Raw genomic sequence first — 20821 nt, 5'->3', positions numbered from 1 at the left:
TAGGCTTGTGAAAACCTCAGCATGCAAATAGCTCGCTACTTCTGCTAACATACACTTGAGACTTGTAACCTGAAGTTTGGGATGACAGTCAGGTTTCTTGACGTTGAATTAGGTAGCTAGCAAGCATGTACGTTGAAAGGGAAGGACTATACGGATACTCTTACGTGCAAACCAACTAGCCAAAACCATTAACCCTGACTTAAATAATTTGAACAAATCCTGAAAATAACGTTAAATATCGGTTTGCACGTCAGGAGTGTCATAGCTAGCATGCTAACGTTAGCTAGCTATACTCTGGCTAGCAAATAGGTACAAGCGCTAACGTTTGTTAAACATGGATAACTAACTAACTGTTGACCAAATGCATTTGATTTAACATGTGGCTGGATATATTTGGTTAAAACGCAATTACCTATGCTGCTGTGGCTATTGCTACGCGTTCAACTGTCTAATTAACCCGGAAGCTCTTGTGATTGTAAACACAAATGTAAAGGGACAGTACGGATATTTTGAAGTCACTTGTAAGGTGTATGATAGCAACAGCACAGCTATTTCGAAAAGTCTGGTCTAGATATGTTTTTGGCAATCTTCCTCAGCTCTGCTTCTCAAACATACACCTGCAGTTGTAGACATGGAATCACTGGCCACTTTTTAATAATGGAACACTAGGCACTTTGTTTACATACTGCTATACTCATCCCATATGTACAGTTGAAGTCGGACGTTTACATATACCTTAGCCAAATACATTTATACTCAGTTTTTCACATTTCCTGACATTTAATCCTAGTAAAAATTCCCTGTTTTAGGTCAGTTAGGATCACCACTATTTTAAGAATTAAATGTCAGAATAATAGTAGAGAGAATGATTTAGTTCAGCTTTTATTTATTTTATCACATTCCCAATTGGTCAGAAGTTTACATACACTCAATTAGTATTTGGTAGCATTGCCTTTAAATTGTTTAACTTGGGACAAACATTTTGGGTAGTCTTCCACAAGCTTGCCACAATAAGTTGGGTGAATTTTGGCCCATTCCTCCTGACAGAGGTGGTGTAACTGAGTCAGGTTTGTAGGCCTCCTTGCTCGCACACACTTTTTCAGTTCTGCCCACAAATGTTCTATGGGATTGAGGTCAGGGCTTTGTGATGGCCACTCCAATACCTTGCCTTTGTTTTCCTAAAAGCCATTTTGCCACAACTTTGGAAGTATGCATGGGGTCATTGTCCATTTGCAAGACTAATTTGTGACCAAACTTTAACTGATGTCATGAGATGTTGCTTCAATATATCCATATAATTCTCCTCCCTCATTATGCCATCTATTTTGTGAAGTGCACCAGTCCCTCCTGCAGCAAAGCACCCCTACAACATGATGCTGTCACCCCCGTGCCGGCTTGCAAGCCTCCCCCTCCAAAAGTAACAATGGTCATTATGGCCAAACAGTTCTATTTGTTTCATCAGACCAGAGGATATTTCTGGAAGCATGCTGTTTTTCTGGGATTGATTTGCACTTTTCGCACCATAGTTCTTTCATCTCTAGGAGACAGAACGCATCACCTTCCTGAGCGGTATGACGGCTGTGTGGTCCCATAGTGTATATACTTGCATACTATTGTTTGTACAGATGAACTTGGTACCTTCAGACGTTTGGAAAAAACAAACATTCTGAGGTTGATTTCTTTTGATGTCAAGCAGAGGCACTGAGGTAGGCCTTGAAATACATCCACAGGTACACCTCCAATTGACTCAAATTATGTCAATTAGCCTATCAGAAGCTTCTAAAGCCATGACATCATTTTCTGGAATTTTCCAAGCTGTTTAAAGGCACAGTCAACTTAGTGTTTGTAAACTTCTGACCCACTGGAATTGTGATACAGTGAATTATAAGTGAAATAATCTGACTGTAAACAATTGTTGTAAATGACTTGTGTCATGCACAAAGTAGATGTCCTAACCGACTTGCCAAACCTATAGTTAGTTAACAAGAAATTTGTGGAGTGGTTGAAAAACGAGTTTTAATGACTCCAACCTAAGTGTATGTAAACTTCTGACTTCAACTGTATATACTGTATTCTGCTTTACTCATCTCATATGTATATACTGTTTTCTATTCTACTGTATTCTACTTTTAGTCAATGCCACTCCGACATTACTCGTCCTAATATTTATATAATACTTAATTCCATTCTTTTACTTTTAGATGTGTGTATTGTGAATTGTTAGATACTACATTGTTGGATCTATAAACACATTTCGCTACACCCGCAATAACTAGCTAAATGTGTATGTGACCAATACATTTTTTATTTATTTTTACATGCTTCCAGGTCTTTTGCTACTCTTTAAATCTGGAACAGTTTTATATTTGCAGCCATGCAACATAGTATTGTTAACTTTTTATTTTACACATTTTCCAATGCCAACAGAAACAAGGGAAGACATGAAAACCTGTGCAATTTTGCTGTTTATTAGGCAGGTGTGTGTACAAATGATTTAAACAGACTGTCCATTTGATACACGGTCATTGTAGTAGTAAGGTCCCTTTACACACCAAATAAAATTAAAACAAGATTTCTTAATTAAAGCAGTTAATACAATTACAATGAAAGATATTTCTCCTGCAAATAGTCAGCTCTTAACACTCCCACTCAAAAGGAGAAAAACTACTCACCAAATGTGCAACTTAGATCATAAGCCGTTAGAACATGGTTGAGAGAGAGACACAGGGCAATTGCACTTCCTCAGTAAGCCGTTAGAAGAGCATGGTCTCACACTAACTTATTTCAAACAACCCCACAATTCACCGTATGCATTATTTGGAATACAACTTGCAACGGTCTTTGAAAACTAAAAAAAAAGTTTGTTTTTAGTCCTACAAATGTTTTAATGATAATTTGGTCTACAAATTAGACCTTGCAGTCACAATCCAATCACGTCATTCAGACCAAAACCAGCCCCACATAAGAGGATAGAAGTAGATAGATGTTTTTATATTCACTGATATAAAACTGATCAACAGTACTGATAATGATAAGGCAGCCAACAGAACGATGCAATCGATGTGACAATAACTCTCATTCAATCTCAGTCTTGACACTCAAGATAAAATGTAAAAAATAAAACACATTCTCCAGGAGCACATTAAATAAATGTAAGGTTTGGGCAAATATGTAAACTTACATCCAAATGTATCTATTGTGGGCCAAGAAAAGTGAAATGATTGTTGTTGTGATTGTTTCCTTTATCAATTTATATTGTCCATGCACATGTACTTGCATCAAATAACCACTCAATGGTCCCAATTTCTCAATGTGTAACTCGATGAATAGGCATGTGTACAAACTGAATGTTGATCAAATCCTGCTAAAAGGCATGTCACTCAGTCAAGAGACATTCAGATGTATAAATGTATATAGCCCTCAACCTCAAAGATAAATTGGTAAAGTACTTTTGAATTAAGTATAGGATAGTGTACGTCTCATTTTGACTAACAGCAAAGAGCTCTTGGAGATAGTGAGGTGAGGAAAAACTGTGTATAGAATAACTGATTAAAAACGGTGAAATTGATTTTAAGAAAGCAGTAAAAGGAATAAAATGTCATCCAGCAATAGTCGTAATGCAAAAATTCAAGAAAGATTTTACTCCATAATCATTTCTCAATATAATCTACAATTCCCATTTAAAGCACTGATAAATATATCCAAATGTATTTATTATTTATATATAAAATGTAGAGGACAAACAGATCCAAACATTATTTTTTTTACAATAATGAGAAAACATGGACGTCTTAATTCAATTAACAAAAAACATTAAACAAAAATTTGGATTAAGTGCTAACTCCTTTCTTCCACCTGACGCGATCGAGTAAGAAATATACAGGGTCATTGCACTTCCTCAGTGAGTCAACGGGCATCGTTGGCACGACAACCCTTGTTATGGTCAGTGCAGCCTCCTTCCCCTCAGCCACCCTACCCCCCCTGTAGCTCTCTTTTCTGCACACAAGAACTTGGGGTTTTGTTTTCTCTACTGGAAAAAGGACAGAAAAGCCCACTGAGTACAGTAAAGCAAATTCAGTGTATCATTCAGTCTTAGCCTATATATGTAAGGGTGGAATGTGATCTAAAAGGAGGAAGAAATCATCATCTGCCAACTAAAATGATCGTGAAAATGTAAAACCATCTCTAAAATAGTATTCTGTCATCATGAATATAATAAAGTGGCTTGGTCATTGTCATTCAACGTTCTCTAAACCCCGCCCGCACCTCTGCTCTGACAACCCCCCCCCCGTGAGTCAGGGTAGGTGCAAACCAAATCTGCATCATCAGTGCCATGGAACAACCCTAGCCAGCTCAACCGCCCGAGGTGGGGATGAATTGAGCCATGAATCGGTTGTATGCTTATTGCTTATAAGGACACTCGGAGAGAAAAAAAGGCTAATGTTTTGACTTGATTGTGAGCTATCGTGCAAGTAGCTTGATGAGATTGGCGCACATCTCAAAAAACTCAATGGTGTGGCTGCCGGGCCGCGGGTAGACTGTCGTCGGAGCGAGGTCACCTCCTGTTGAGTCAACAGAGGAGGTGAGCGAGGAGGCCAGGGAGCTCTCCGAGGCCTTGGTGGGGGTGGGAGGGATGGAGGTGGCAGGGGTCAGGGTAGCGTCGTCCTTAGCCTCCTCCGTTTGGGACCCCCCCTCTTCAGCAGTGTCGTTCTTAAGGGCCGTGCGGTAGTTTCCCACTGACCCAGACCGGTGAGGAGTGGCAGTCCCAGATTTAGCCTCCAACATGTCATCTACAGAGAGAAGGGAAGAGAACGTTAAAACACACAGGTGGTTACAACCAAACACCCAAAAGCCACTAGACAGACCTGTGACATGTCTAAGGTGATCAAAAAATATGAACGATTTTGAAGTCTGGCGAGTCGATTTGCATTCCACTCAGGCTCATATTTTATAGGCAATTTTCTGTGATGGCATAGTCAGCAGTGTAGAAAACCACTTCCAAGTTCTAAACATGTTCTCATTAAATCCAGATTGACGTACTGTCTATGCTACGGAAGTCCAGGAGGTAGGTCCTGCTGTCCACCTGGTAGAGCTGAAGGCTCATCTTGGTCTGCATGCCCGTCACTGGGTTCTTCCTCTTTACACGCAGGTAGTACGGATTCACCACCTGGGGAAGAGAATATGGAGATTAGTGATGCATTCAACTGGATGTCAGAAGCTGGGTATAACATGTTTTTGATATAACATACAGCACAGAACATTACATTTTTTAAATATGGCTCCTGTAGCTGCTTCAGTGGTGATCTGTATTTAAGTGACTTCAGTGACCGTTTCAAACATGTTGCCTCTTGTCATCAAAATGATAACTTTTGTATAACAGCAAAAATGATTACGAAGTGTGTAGCTGCTGTGAAAGGGCTAGCTAGTTAGCGGTGTGCACTAGTATGTTTCAAATCGGTTATTAGAAGTTGTTTTTTCCCTTGCTCTGCAAGGTCCATGGCTTTTGGGGTGCGACAGGTAACGATGAACATTGTCCATTTGTTCAGAGGGTCCCAGGTTGGGGCAATGAGAGGGACGGAAGCAACAATGTTACAAGAGCACTATGACCATATCAGAACTTTTAGAGTCTAGACAGAACAGTGGTTAACTTTGTGGGACTGTATATGAAGCTCAGTATGTTTTATTACTGTGTACCCAAACACATAAAACCATAAATAGCTGCTTTCGATCTATCAGGGCAAGAGAAGGATAAACAGGAAACTGAGCATTTCCTTCATAAATTGCTCTCATTTTTCCTCAAGATACACTTTTAAATTGAGTCAGTCAGCTGATAGTGTAAAAGTTGTGCCATACTAAAATAGAACCCAAGAAGGAAATAGCCGCATTCCATTCCAGGTCAGGTAGAACTTAAACCTGACAAAACCAGTAATGCACACCAAGCAGAAAAATACTAATAACGGCAAGTACTTTAACAAAAAAACATAAAAAGGAAATCAGTCAATTGAAATCAGTTCATTAGGTCCCAATCTATGATTTCACATGACTGGGTATACAGATATTCATCTGTTGGTCACAGATACCGTTACAAAAAAGGTAGGGGTGTGGATCAGAAAACCAGTCAGCCAGTATCTGGTGTGACCCCCATTTGCCTCAAGCAGCGCGACATCTCCTTTGCATACAGTTGATCAGGCTATTGATTGTGGCCTATGGAATGCTGTCCCATTCCTCTTCAATGGCTGTTAGAAAGTTGCTGGATAATGGCGGGAACTGGAACATGCCGTTGTACACGAACGGAGCATCCCAATGCTCAATGGGTGACAGGTCGGGTGAGTATGCAGGCCATGGAAGAACTGGGACATTTTCAGCTTCTAGGAATTTTTTACAGATCCTTGTGACATGGGGTCTTGCATTATCATGCTGAAACATGAGGTGATGGTGGAGGATAAATTGCATAACAATGGGCTCAGGATCTCGTCACGGTAGCGCTGTGAATTAAAATTGCTATTGATGAAATGCAATTTTATTCATCGTCTGTAGCTTATGCCTGCCCAAACCATGACCAACGCACATTGACATCAGCAAACCACTCGCCCACACGACTCCATAAACGCTGTCTGCTATCTGTCTGGTACAGCTAAAACCAGGATTGGCACACTTGTCCAGCGTGCCAGTGGTCATCAAAAGGTGAGCATTTGCCCACTGAAGTCAGTTACGACGTCAAACTGCAGTCAGGTGAAGACACTGGTGAGGATGAATGCACGCAGATGAGCTTTCCTGAGACAGTTTCTGACTGTGCAGAAATTCTTCAGTTGTGCAAATCCACAGTTTCATCAGCTGTCCGGGTGGCTGGTCTCAGACGATCCTGCAGGTGAAGAAGCCAGATGTGGAGGTCCTGGGCTGGCGTGGTTACACATGGTCTGCGGTTGGGAGGCCAGTTGGACGTACTGCCAAATACTCTAAAACAATTTTGGATACAGCTTACGGTAGAGAAATTAACAAATTATCTTGTAACAGCTTTGGTGGACATTCCTGCAGTCAGCATGACATTGCACACTCCCTCAAAACTTGAGACATCTGTTACACTGTGTTGTGTGACAAATCTGCACATTTTAGAGTGGCCTTTTATTGTCCCCAGCACATGGTGCACCGGTTTAATGATAATTCTGTTTAATCAACTTCTTGATATGCCACACCTGTCAGCTGGATGGATTATGTTGGAAAAGGAGAAATGCTTACTAACAGGGATATAAACACATTTGTGCACAAAATTAGAGAAATACGTTTTTTGTGCGTATGGAACATTTGTGATCTTTTACTTCAGCTCATGAAACCAACATAACAGATTTCGTACATTTTTGTTCAATATACCTTATTTCCCCACTACCCCTTGACATGAGGAACCCTTGATGGTTTTCTGTGTACTTCTACCTGACGTCTTTACCAACTCCTTCAGACTCTCCCTTCCCTTTCTACTCTTCCTTCCCACCATCCTCATCCCCACTCTCTATGATTCTCCCTCCCCTTCCACTCACCTTCCACTCATAGTCCAGCTGCTTCATGGCCCGGCACACCTCAGACATAATATCATTTGGCCTGCTCTGGCTCCTGATCCCCAGGTGCCACTTAGCCCGCCTCACCCCCTGGTGCTTCGATTTCTGTGGGTTCAGCTCATCCAGCGTGTGCCTCGGCCTGGGAAGGGTCTCCACTGCCAGGAATGGCTGCATGCGCTCGGGGTGGGGCTTAAGGCCTGCGGCAGCCGCGGCAGAGGCGGTCAGGTGCTGGTCGTCCAAGAAGGAGTCTGGGGGACTGGAGGCCAGATAGAAGTCTTTGGCCTCGGACATGATACGGCGGTTGTCGATGATGAGGTGGTAGGCCACAGCCAGGGGGTCATGGTGGTTGCGGCTGTACAAGCAAGTCAGGATTTCTTCCTCAGTGCACTCAAACTTCTCACACACCTCCTTCAGGGCCTCGTCATCAATCATGTTGTTGCTGTAGGACGGGTCCTCTGGGAACAAGTACTTGGGGAGCTCCACTTTGAACCATTCATCCTCTCTGTGGTGAGGGGAGGGAAGATAGCGCATGGTTAAAGTCAGGGTCAAACTAGTCTTTTATCCCATAGGAAAAAAATGTTTTTCTTAACAGGGCAGCTAGATAATGTGTTGACCAGAAGGGGTTGGTTCACTTTGTTAGTGCTGGAACTAAAGCCTGCACAGAGAAGGCAGGAGCTTCCCCAGGACAGGAGTTTTCCACCCATGATAGGTAGTACAGCATGAAACCTCAGTTACAGTTTAATGTGGAGCAAGTTGAATTTGAGTTGATGTATTTTACCTTACATTATTCTACTGCAGAGTGTATTCAGGTGTTTAAATACACTTACTTATACACTTCATGTATTTGAATGGAATGCATTTAGGCGAAGTTGAACACTTGCCCCTTCTTACCGGATTTCTTTGATGGTGGCTCTCTTCATGGGATCCACCTGCAGCATGTGTTTGAGCAGGGCGGCGACAGAGGGGTTCAAGTACTGAGGAGTGAAGAAGATCCCGTCACAGATCTTCTTGAAGAGCGTTGGCACATGGTCGTCATCGAAGGGCAGCGTCCCACACAGCAGGGCATACAGGATCACCCCACTGCTCCAGATGTCCACCTCAGGACCTGCATATAACCTGGGAGGAAACAGGTCAATCAAACATTGATGAATCCCTTTAGATCAGGTACGGGCAACTTTGATGGGGGTGGGGAGCCACAAAAAAACTGAACTCATGAGGGGCCGCAGTGGATCTATGTACCAACACCACACCCCAACGGACTTGGGAGAGGCGAAGGTCGAGAGCCACGCATCCTCTGAAAGACGACCCTGCCAAGCAGCACTGCTTCTTGACACACTGCTCGCTTAACCTGGAAGCCAGCCGCACCCCCCCCAACCTGGACGACACTGGCCAATTGTGCACCGCCTCTTGGGTCTCCCAGTGACAGCCAGCCTGGTATCGAACCTGGGTCTGTAGTGAAGCCTCTAGCACCACGATGCTGCGCCATTCGGTGGCCCATGTTTGTAGTTTTTATATGATAAACTGATGATCAATGGGCCCCACCCCGGTCGGTAATTCGACCATGCTTACTACAAGTTTAGTTAGCTGGCCGCTAGTCTGATTTACCAATCTAAAAGATTTTAGCTGACATGGGCTAATTAAAATGACTGATGATGCACAACCAAATTTCTTTATTGCACCTTGTGTATTTTATTATTCTAACTCGACAGTAAGTTGAGACCCAGACAGTTCCTAAAAAAATAAATAAATCATTTTAAATTAAACGTTGTGTGTGAAATTGGTCCACGGGCCTACAAAACATGTGGCCCAGGGGATACAAGTTGCCCACCCCTGCTTTACATCAACAGTTGCCACAAAGTAGTTTAGAGTAACAGTCTAGACTCCAAAGAGCACGCAGAAGAATAGAGAACAAAGCTACCTGCATAAAACATGGACATGAACCAAGAGTCGTTTCGAATGGTGAATATTCAGTGAGACTTAAAGAATGGGAGGGTCTTTCACCAAAGCAAAACCGTGAAATTGATCAGTCCTTTTAACATGAACGGTGTTCCTTATTGAAATGTAACAGCGGTCTTTGTATACATTAGCACATTCCCCATCATGTCTACCATAGTTTTAGTGTGAAAAGGAGAGGACAAGACTACCTTCCAGAGATGACTTCAGGGGCAGCGTAGTTCGGAGAACCGCAACTTGTCCTCAGAAACTCTCCATCGGACATCATGTTTGACAAACCTACAGAAAACACCAGACAACCTCACATAATTATGTGTTTGTGTCCAAAGGTAGAGCACTATATAGGAAATGGGGTGTCATTTCAGACCCTTTCCAGTAACTATGGCAGATGTGTAACCAAGCCAACCCAGTACAGTTAGATGTGGCTCGATTTTGAAGTGTAAATCAGGTATAGGTGTAGAAAGCTGCTGCTTAGTTCGTGTGGGATTAGGGTTGAGGGTGGCAGTGACTTACCAAAGTCAGCGATCTTGGCGTTCATCTGTGCGTCCAGCAGGACGTTCTCAGGCTTCAGGTCTCGGTGCACCACCATGTGTCTGTGGCAGTAGTCTACTGCGGAGATGATCTGCTGGAACAGACGACGGCTCTCCTTCTCATCCAACTGGAGACACACACACACACGAAACGCAGACACACAGAACACACGAGGTGAGATATGTCCATTCAGTGTCTATATCAGTATTGTAAGTAACCACTCTGGATATTTGGCCAGCAACTTTGCTTGAATGATTTAGTAGTCCTCAAAAACCGCTTAGAAAGAATGCAGTGTAGAGATAAAGTTGTGATATATGTTTGTATACAGAAGGATAGGGGTAGTCCATACAAGAGGCAGGTTATAACATGACCATTATACTAGCCTGACAATAGATAGGTAATTAGCTAAGCCATTAATATTCAGGTGAGCAAAAAAAGACTACCCACAATCCAAAACAACAGTTAATTGTAACAGATAGGTTTAACTTATTATGGCGTTGGGGCAGTATTGAGTAGCTTGGATGAATAAGGTGCCCAGAGTAAACTGCCTGCTACTCAGGCCCAGAAGCTAAGATATCTACTAATAATATATTTGGACAGAAAACATTGAAGTTTCTAAAACTGTTTGAATGATGTCTGTGAGTATAACATAACTCATATGGCAGGCAAAAAACTGGAAAAAAATCCAACCAGGAAGTGGGAAATCTGGGGTTTGTAGGTTTTCAAGTCTTTGCCTATCCACAGTGTAAAATTGGGTCCGATTGCACTTCCTAAGGCTTCCACTAGATGTCAACAGTCTTTAGAACCTGTTTCAGGCTTCTACTGTGAAGGGAGAGAGAATAAGAGCAGTTTGAGTCAAGTGTCTGGCAGAAAGCCATGAGCTCAGTCTCACGCGCACCGTGAGAGTTAGCTGCGTTCCCTTTCCTTTCTAAAGACAAAGGAATTGTCCGGTTGGAATATTATTGAAGATTAATGATAACTTCCTAAAGATTGATTCTATACATCGTTTGACATGTTTCTACGAACTGTAATGGAACTGTCATCTGAACTAAGTGTCTGCGCCTGAATTTGGATTTGTGAACTAAACGTGCCAACAAAAAGGAGGTATTTGGACATAAATGGACTTTATCAAAAAAAACTAACATTTATTGTGGAACTGGGATTCCTGGGAGTGCATTCTGATGAAGAGCAAAGGTAAGTGAATATTTATAATGCTATTTCTGACTTCTGTTGACTCCACAACATGGCGGGTATCTGTATGGCTTGTTTTGGTCTCTGAGCGCTGTACTCAGATTATTGCATGGTGTGCTTTTTCCATAAAGCTTTTTTGAAATCTGACACAGCGGTTGCATTAAGAAGAAGTATATCTTGAATTCCATGTATAACACTTGTATTTTCATCAACATGTATGATGAGTATTTCTGTAAATTGATGTGGCTCTTTGCAAAATCACCGGATGTTTTGGAAGCAAAACATTACTGAACATAACGCGCCAATGTAAACAGATTTTTGGATATAAATATCAACTTTATCGAACAAAACATACATGTATTGTGTAACATGAAGTCCTATGAGTGTCATCTGATGAAAATCAGCAAAGGTAAGTGATTAATTTTATCATCTCTGTTTCTGCTTTTTGTGACCCCTCTCTTTGGCTGGAAAAATGGCTGTTTTTCTGTGACTAAGTGCTGACCTAGCATAATCATATGGTGTGCTTTTGCTGTAAAGCCTTTTTGAAATCGGACACTGGTGGGATTAACAAGTTTATCTTTAAAATTATATATAATACTTGTATGTTTGAGGAATTTTAATTACGAGATTTCTGTTTAAATTTGGCGCCCTGCACTTTCAGCTGTAAGAAGTTTAATGAGGCTTAATGTAGAATAACCCCTAATGTCTGTTTTGTTGTTGAACTAAAAACGGGTCCATAATTGTCACAAAGCCTGCATACATGAGTGCGTTTTCCTTGGGGGAGGGGGGCTTACCTTTCCATTTTTGCAGATGTAGTCAAAGAGCTCTCCTCCAGACACATACTCCATCACCATAAAGATGTCTGTTGGGGTGCTGATCACCTGGTACCTACAGCCCCACAGGAAAAACAGTCACACACACAAAATAGGCTTGTCATGATTGTACCAAGAGATTTCCCTGACCAATAGGCCCATCTGATCAGGATTTATTTTAAAATAATAATAATTTACTCTGGGCCCTACTCAAACACCAGACAAAAACAGTTAAGGATCGCCTAACTTTGACAAATCTATTTTTTAAACAGCTATATTTCAGCTTTACCACAGCAATAAAATGGAAGAAAATTGCAATATAACATCTGAGAATAAGAGGCAGGTGTTTAAGGACAGATTAATCCTCTCAAAAGCCAATAAATGATTCTTAACCTAGAGGCAGTAAAACTTCTTTGTGGGCCATTGGATTCAATGACTAGATGGTGTGAGGGAGACTGGCCACATGCCATGGAACACTTCAACATGTTAAACATAGGCCTACTTCACTAGAGCAAACCGCTACATTTCTTCACTCATGTGCCACATATTGGTAACAACGTTATCAACACAAGTGTTGTATAAAACTTGACTCCAGGTGGTGACCTTTTAAAGTGGAAAAATTCTGGTCTAGTCACAAGGGAGCAGGCCCCCAGAAATGCCCCAACTAGGCCTACACAATGAGCTCACTGCCAGGTCATGAAGACAACTCATGTAAGGGGATTTTTCATTTAGTGAATAGTAATAAGACTAGTTATACATAATTAAAAAAACTGCCAGAAACATAGGGGAAAGCTGACCCTTCATAACCAATGAGATAAATCATGGAAACACTGCATTTAATCAAGATGCTTTTTGAAGAGGTAGGGAGAGTAGCATAGATGCAGAGATCAAGAGAAAGTGTGACTTACTCTATAAAACCCACCACTTAAGTCACAACACAATGCCACACGTCTCAAATTGAAGGAGCGTGCAATTGACATGCTGACTGCAGAAATTCCACCAGAGCAGTTGCCAGAGAATGTAATGTTCAGGGATGCAAACTGGTGAGGACCCAAAAAAGGTGACACTTTTTTTGCACTAAAATGCAGATTTTGACAGATTAAACAAAGAATATGATCTATATGAATCAGACTCTGTGTAAAATAAGTGGTTAATGTGAACCTAAATCACAGCTAAAAATGTAAAGAAAGAAATCAAATGTTTTTTGTTGCCTAGACTTACTGCAAATGACACAAGAAAAAAATACTCTAATATTGCAGTTTGCCATGACAGCCTTTATAATAGAACGCTTGTGACCACACACACGTCGAAATATTGCACTTGGGGAGAAAACATCTTAAAGTTGAAATAGAATGAAACAAACAGGCATTATATTTTTGCTCTATTATAGTGGCCACTATAGCAGACATTGATCAAGAGCACAAGGCTACATGTGTGCAAAAATAACGTTCATCGAGTAAAAAATGATATAATCCCCCTCACACGTGTTACTGTCAAGTTCAACACAAAGGTTATACAGAGTGGGGCAAAAAAGTATTTAGTCAGCCACCAATTGTGCAAGTTCTCCCACTTAAAAAGATGATCATAGGTACACTTCAACTATGACAGACAAAATGACAAACAAAATCCAGAAAATCACATTGTAGGATTTTTAATGAATTTATTTGCAAATTATGGTGGAAAATAAGTATTTGGTCAATAACAAAAGTGTATCTCAATACTTTGTTATATACCCTTTGTTGGCAATGACAGAGGTCAAATATTTTCTGTAAGTCTTCACAAGGTTTTCACACACTGTTGCTGGTATTTTGGCCCATTCCTACATGCAGATCTACTCTAGAGCAGTGATGTTTTGGGGCTGTTGGGCAACACGGACTTTCAACTCCCCCAAAGATTTTCTATGGGGTTGAGATCTGGAGACTGGCTAGGCCACTCCAGGACCTTGAAATGCTTCTTACCAAGCCACTCCTTCGTTGCCCGGGCGGTGTGTTTGGGATCATTGTCATGCTGAAAGACCCAGCCACGTTTCATCTTCAATGCCCTTGCTGATGGAAGGGTGTTTTCACTCAAAATCTCATGATACATGGCCCCATTCATTCTTTCCTTTACATGGATCAGTCGTCCTGGTCCCTTTGCAGAAAAACAGCCCCAAAGCATGATGTTTCCACCCCCATGCTTCACAGTAGGTATGGTGTTCTTTGGATGCAACTCAGTATTCTTTGTCCTCCAAACACGACGAGTTGAGTTAACAGAAAGTTATATTTTGGTTTCATCTGACCATATGACGTTCTCCCAATCTTCTACTGGATCATCCAAATGCTCTCTGGCAAACTTTACACGGGCCTGTACTGGCTTAAGCAGGGTGACACGTCTGGCACTGCAGGATTTGAGTCCCTGGCAGCGTAGTGTGTTACTGACGGTAGGCTTTGTTACTTTGGTCCCAGCTCTCTGCAGGTCATTCACTTGGTCCCCCGTGTGATTCTGGGATTTTTGCTCACCGTTCTTGTGATCATTTTGACCCCACGGGTGAGATCTTGCGTGGAGCCCCAGATCGAGGGAGATTATCAGTGGTCTTGTATGTCTTCCATTTCCTAATAATTGCTCCCACAGTTGATTTCTTCAAATCAAGCTGCTTACCTATTGCAGATTCAGTCTTCCCAGCCTGGTGCAGGTCTACAATTTTGTTTCTGGTGTCCTTTGACAGCTCTTTCGTCTTGGCCATAGTGGAGTTTGGAGTGTGACTGTTTGAGGTTGTGGACAGGTGTCTTTTATACTGATAACAAGTTTAAACAGGTGCCATTAATACAGGTAACGAGTGGAGGACAGAGGAGTCTTTTAAAGAAGAAGTTACAGGTTTGTGAGAGCCAGAAATCTTGCTTGTTTGTAGGTGACCAAATACTTATTTTCCACCATAATTTGCAGATCAATTATTTCAGGGTTCATAACAAATCGGTATTTGGCCTTTTTGGACGATTACATTGCAATCCATGAGGAAACTGCGTGGCAGGCTGAACACCTATTACACGAGTCCAGTGTCAAAAGGACCTTTTAAGTAAGGTTTTAGGCAAATTGCTAGCTAGCATTAAACTCATAAAAAAAGTATTCATAATCGCTAGTTAACTACACATGGTTGATGATATTACTAGGTTAACTAGCTTGTCCTGCATTGCATATAATCAATGCTGTGCCTGTTAATTAATCATCGAATCACAGCCTACTTCAACTTTGCCAAACAGGTGATGATTTAGCAAAAGCACATTTGTGAAAAAAGCACATTCGTTGCACAAATGTACCTTACCATACACATCAAATGCCTTTTTTAAAATCAATACACAGAAGTATATATATATTTTTAAACCTGCATATTTAGTTAAAATAAATGCATGTTAGCAGGCAATATTAACAAGGGAAATTGTGTAAGCAGAGTCAGGGTATATGCAACAGTTTGGGCCACCTGGCTCGTTGCGAACTGTGTATTTCAATGAAAGAATAAACGTTTTGTTTTCGAAATGATAGTTTCAGGATTTGACCATATTAATGACCAAAGGCTTGTATTTCTGTGTGTTTATTATAATTAAGTCTATGATTTGATATAACAGTCTGACTGAGTGGTGTTAGGCAGCAGCAGGCTCGTAAGCATTCATTCAAAGAGCACTTTACTGTGTTTGCGAGCAGCTCTTAGCAATGCTTGAATCACAGCGCTGTTTATGACTTCAAGCCTATCAACTCCCGAGATTAGGTTGGCAATACCAAAGTACCTATTAGAACATCCAATAGTCAAAGGTATATGAAATACAAATGGTTTTGAGAGAAATAGTCAACGCTTCATAATTCCTACAGTAACTACAACCTAAAACTTCTTAAGCTTTATTTTGATGTATGACACTTGTATTTTCATGAATGTTAAATATTTCTATTTCTGTCATTTGAATTTCGCGCTCTGCAATTTCACTGGATGTTGTCGAGGTGGGTCGCTTGCGGAATGCCTGCGCCAGAAAGGTTAATGCGTTTCAGCTAATCAGTTGTGAAAAGGCAGGGTTAGTAAACAGAATTACAGCCCTATTGGTAAAAGACCCAGTCCATATTATGGCCAGAACAGCTGAAACAAGCAAAGAGAAACGACAATCCATGATGCTTTATACCTTCTATAATATTTCCCTTAATGTTATTTTCCTACCTACTGCTTTATTGTTGCTTCATTCCTTCCTCGCTTTCAACAGTTAAATAAGTTTAGTTGTCCTCATCATTCTAATGACATCCTTGAATAATATAGGACTAGAATTAGATGCAGAAGGCTTTCGCTTCTCTTCACGAACATTGAATGGTTATTGGTCTGAATAAACAACTGCCATAGCCTACTGCCATCACCCGTTCACGCTTTCAAAACTACCCGTGAGTTCTATTGGCTGCTGGATTTAACATTAATCAAGAAAGACTATACCTATACTATAGGTATAACAAATTCAAAATAATGTCCAACAAGCTATTCTAGTCTAGCTTTTCCTGCAGGGCCTTCCAAGAGCTAGATACCGGCTACAAGTTAGAAGCGTATTATGCATAACCCATCATTATTGGCTAAATATAAGGATAATGCTGCATTGAATTTATGACCTGAAAGAGGTAGGCTAGGACATCTATATAATCAATCTAAAACATATGATCTATTTTGTATGCAATTTGAATGGAGTTAATGAGAGAGAGCGAGAAAGAGAGAGCTCACGCGTGTACCGATTTAAAGAAACAATATGAGGCCGTTTTAAAACCCTAGCTGCAAAAAAAACTACAAAATAAAAACAAAAAAACGGTGACCCCGAAAGCCAGATATAGATGGGTAAATTAGACGCACATGCTGTCTTTATATTACTGTATTATAGGATGTTGCAGTAAATGTTGGCCTACCTGTCACAAAAAAAGTTGACACCCTGAGCGTTGATTCATCATGCAGAGGCCATAGAGAAGCATATAACTTTAAAAAGCTCCATTTCACAAATATAATTTAATATAGTTCCATTTCATGCCATGCTGTTACTATAAATAATTTATTATAATTTACCAGTTTCGCACAGTTAGTTATCCAGGGAAAAGGGAGTGGTTTTGGGCAACAAATCCTGGTAACTGGGTTCCCACATTTCAACCCTATGTATTCTAGACTTACAGCTTGATGATGTGTGGATGCCTGAAGAGCTTGAGGTTCTGGATCTCTCTACGGATCTTCCCCACCACATCCAAACTGCGGATCTTCTGTCTGTTCAGGATCTTCACAGCCACCTGGTGTTTGGTCAGCTCGTGCTGCCCCACTATAGAGGGGGGGAGCAGGTAAGAGAGAGAGAGAGGGCATGGGAGAGAGAGAAAGAGGGGGGGGCATGGGAGAGAGGGAGAGAAGGGCATGGGAGAGAGAGAGAGAAAGTCTTCTCATGCTTTGTTGATTTCAAAAAAGCCTTCGGCTCAATTTGGCATGAGGGTCTGCTATACAAATTGATGGAAAGTGGTGTTGGGGGTAAAACATACGACATTATAAAATCCATGTACACAAACAAGTGTGCGGTTAAAATTGGCAAAAAACACATTTCTTCACACAGGGTCGTGGGGTGAGACAGGGATGCAGCTTAAGCCCCACCCTCTTCAACATATATATCAACGAATTGGCGCGGGCACTAGAAAAGTCTGCAGCACCCGGCCTCACCCTACTAGAATCCGAAGTCAAATGTCTACTGTTTGCTGATGATCTGGTGCTTCTGTCACCAAGCAAGGAGGGCCTACAGCAGCACCTAGATCTTCTGCACAGAATCTGTCAGACCTGGGCCCTGACAGTAAATCTCAGTAAGACCAAAATAATGGTGTTCCAAAAAAGGTCCAGTCGCCAGGACCACAAATACAAATTCCATCTAGACACGATTGCCCAAGAACACACAAAAAACTATACATACCTCGGCCTAAACATCAGCGCCACAGGTAACTTCCACAAAGCTGTGAACGATCTGAGAGACAAGGCAAGAAGGGCATTCTATGCCATCAAAAGGAACATAAATTTCAACATACCAATTAGGATTTGGCTACAAATAATTGAATCAGTCATAGAGCCCATTGCCCTTTACGGTTGTGAGGTCTGGGGTCCACTCACCAACCAAGACTTCACAAAATGGGAGAAACACCAAATTGAAACTCTGCATGCAGAATTCTGCAAAAATATCCTCTGTGTACAACGTAGAACCCCAAATAATGCATGCAGAGCAGAATTAGACCAATACACACTTATTATCAAAATCCAGAAAAGAGCTGTTAAATTCTACAACCACCTAAAAGGAAGCGATTCCCAAACCTTGCATAACAAAGCAATCACCTACAGAGAGATGAACCTGGAGAAGAGTCCCCTAAGCAAGCTGGTTCTGAGGCTCTGTTCACAAACACAAACACACCCCACAGAGCCCCAGGTCAGCAGCACAATTAGACCCAACCAAATCATGAGAAAACAAAAAGATAATTACTTGACACATTGGAATGAATTAACAAAAAACAGAGCAAACTAGAATGCTATTTGGCCCTAAACAGAGAGTAGTACACAGTGGCAGAATACCTGTCCACTGTGACTGACCCAAACTTAAGGAAAGCTTTGACTATGTACAGACTTAGTGAGCATAGCCTTGCTATTGAGAAAGGCCGCCGTAGACAGACCTGGCTCTCAAGAGAAGACAGGCTATGTGCACACTGCCCATAAAATGAGGTGGAAACTGAGCTGCACTTTCTAACCTCCTGTCCAACGTATGACCATATCAGAGACATCAGAGACATACATATTTCCCACAGATTACACAGATCCACAAAGAATTCGAAAACAAATCCAATTTTGATAAACTCCCATATCTACTGGGTGAAATTCCAGTGTGCCATCACAGCAGCAAGATTTGTGACCTGTTGCCACAAGAAAAGGGCAACCAGTGAAGAACAAACATCATTGTAAATACAACCCATATTTATGCTTATTTATTTTCCCTTGTGTACTTTAACATTGTACATTGTTACAACACTGTGTGTGTGTAATATATATATATATATATATATATATATAGATATGACATTTTTAATGTCTTTATTGTTTTGAAACTTCTTTGTGTAATGTTTACAGTTAATTTTTATTGTTTATTTAACTTTTGTATATTATCTACCTCACTTGCTTTGGCAATGTTAACATGTTTCCCATGCCAATAAAGCCCCTTGAATTGAGAGAGAGGAAGCGTTAGGAAATACTGTAATAAGATTGTTTTTATGTCTGGTTTCTTATCAGCCCCAAACTGCTACACAATGACACATGCAACGCAACACTGTGGTAACAGCAGAATGACACTTGCAATGCAACTACTGTGGTTAACAGCAGAAGGAAACGTCTTATAGGCCTGTGTTTATATCAGTTTACGGATGTAAATGACTGTGTAGCCTACACAATGGTTCAATGCCAAATGTAAGCAAATATAGGCCGACCTAAAAACTGGTCAGAAGAACAAGTGAAAATGTATTAGACAGGACTAAACTGAGGGAAATGAGAATGAGTGAGGGAAGGGGGCGTGTACAAATAGCTGCTATTGATTAAACTGTTATGCTGGTGATGCATTAACCAGCAGGTAGTCACCTAGAATATAACCACGTAGTAAATATATGTCCTCATTAATAATTCAGCCAGGTCCAATATAGTTACGTTTGTATGGCTTCCATCAAAGACACTTCCATGAATTTTGAGCCTGGGGGGGGGTCACGACTAACGTTAGCTGGTCAGTTTGATTTGATTGAACTAGTTAGCTGAAGCAGGCTTCCTGACTGAGAAACCACTAATTTAACTTAGCATAGGTTAGCAATTTGAGCGCAGACTATGCTAGTTGGCCAACTATCAAGTAAACTTGGTTGTTTAAGTTCTGTCACTCGACCACATAACTAGCTGGCTAGCAAGCTTACTAGTTAGAACATGACAAAGCACTATCTTTTGATAGATTAAAATGTACACCGGCTAGCTAACTCAGCCAGGCTCTAAAGTCAAACAGCTAACCTTAGCCTAGCTCGCTAAGTTTAGCGGCCAACAAGTGCGAGAAATCCCATCGTCTCGCAGGTATCTGGTCGAAACTTGAAAAGTCAAGACCCTTACCTTTAACTTTCCCGAACGTCCCCACCCCAAGTGTGTCTCCGAGAATATAGTGTCCAATTTTTACTCTGCCTTCATGTTTCTGTTTATCCGTCGCCATCTTTCCCGCAGTGACCAAGCCTTGATGCTGTTCTGTGTTTATGCTGCTGTGAGCAGAAGCGAGCAAGCAACTGCGACTGGATCGACACTAGATACCACAGCCACAAAGGGATAAACCCCGCCTATTTCTACAATGTATCTTCTAAATATCTGATTTAAAACCTAAACTTAACCTTAACCACACTACTATGCCAAACCCTAACTTGAAATTAAGACCAAAAAGCACATTTCTGTTTTCATTCCTTTTTGCGATATAGCTAAATTGACTTTGTGACTGCGGTAACTAGACAACTCTGCGATTGCGAAGGGTCGTGGAAAAAAAAAACTCTTCCGTGTCATCATTGGGACGAGTTGAAGTGGATTTTCAAAATAAAAGTCTAGACAAATTGCTGTCAAACTGTGTGTATTTGCAGTGGTGTAAAGTTCTTACAGTGCATTCAGAAAGTATTCAGACTCCTTGACTTTCTCCACATTTTGTTTTGTTACAGCCTTATTCTAAAATTGAAATTGTTTTTCATGAATCTACACACAATACCCAATAATGACAAAGCAAAAAC

General features: G+C 41.1%; 2 protein-coding genes across 4 annotated transcripts in view; both read right to left on the bottom strand.

Moving 5' to 3' along the window:
* The window catches only part of LOC112220216 (tetratricopeptide repeat protein 33), a 53922-nt gene extending 53406 nt beyond the window's left edge, over positions 1-516 (bottom strand). Inside the window, exon 1 of one of the 3 annotated variants that reach the window (XM_024381938.2) lies at positions 413-516. The gene's annotated coding sequence lies outside the window, so the exon portion shown is untranslated. Of the gene's footprint in view, positions 1-53; positions 376-412 lie in introns of those variants that run through there. The other 2 variants (XM_024381940.2, XM_024381941.2) reach the window with 2 other exon arrangements.
* Positions 517-2447: 1931 nt separating this feature from the next.
* Positions 2448-20474, bottom strand: LOC112220217 (5'-AMP-activated protein kinase catalytic subunit alpha-1). Its single transcript, XM_024381943.2, has 9 exons — positions 20169-20474; positions 17193-17334; positions 12020-12113; positions 10017-10161; positions 9695-9782; positions 8442-8666; positions 7533-8052; positions 5041-5167; positions 2448-4790 (listed from the first exon to the last, which is right to left on the bottom strand). The coding sequence occupies exons 1-9, from the start codon at positions 20263-20265 to the stop codon at positions 4462-4464; spliced, it is 1767 nt and encodes a 588-aa protein (XP_024237711.1). The 5' UTR covers positions 20266-20474; the 3' UTR covers positions 2448-4461.
* Positions 20475-20821: the final 347 nt, after the last annotated feature.

Source organism: Oncorhynchus tshawytscha, linkage group LG20 (genome assembly GCF_018296145.1).
Source record: "Oncorhynchus tshawytscha isolate Ot180627B linkage group LG20, Otsh_v2.0, whole genome shotgun sequence".
Taxonomy (NCBI): Eukaryota; Metazoa; Chordata; class Actinopteri; order Salmoniformes; family Salmonidae; genus Oncorhynchus; species Oncorhynchus tshawytscha.
The sequence above is the reverse complement of the archived record's forward strand: the minus strand, read 5'-3'. Positions and strand labels throughout refer to the sequence as shown.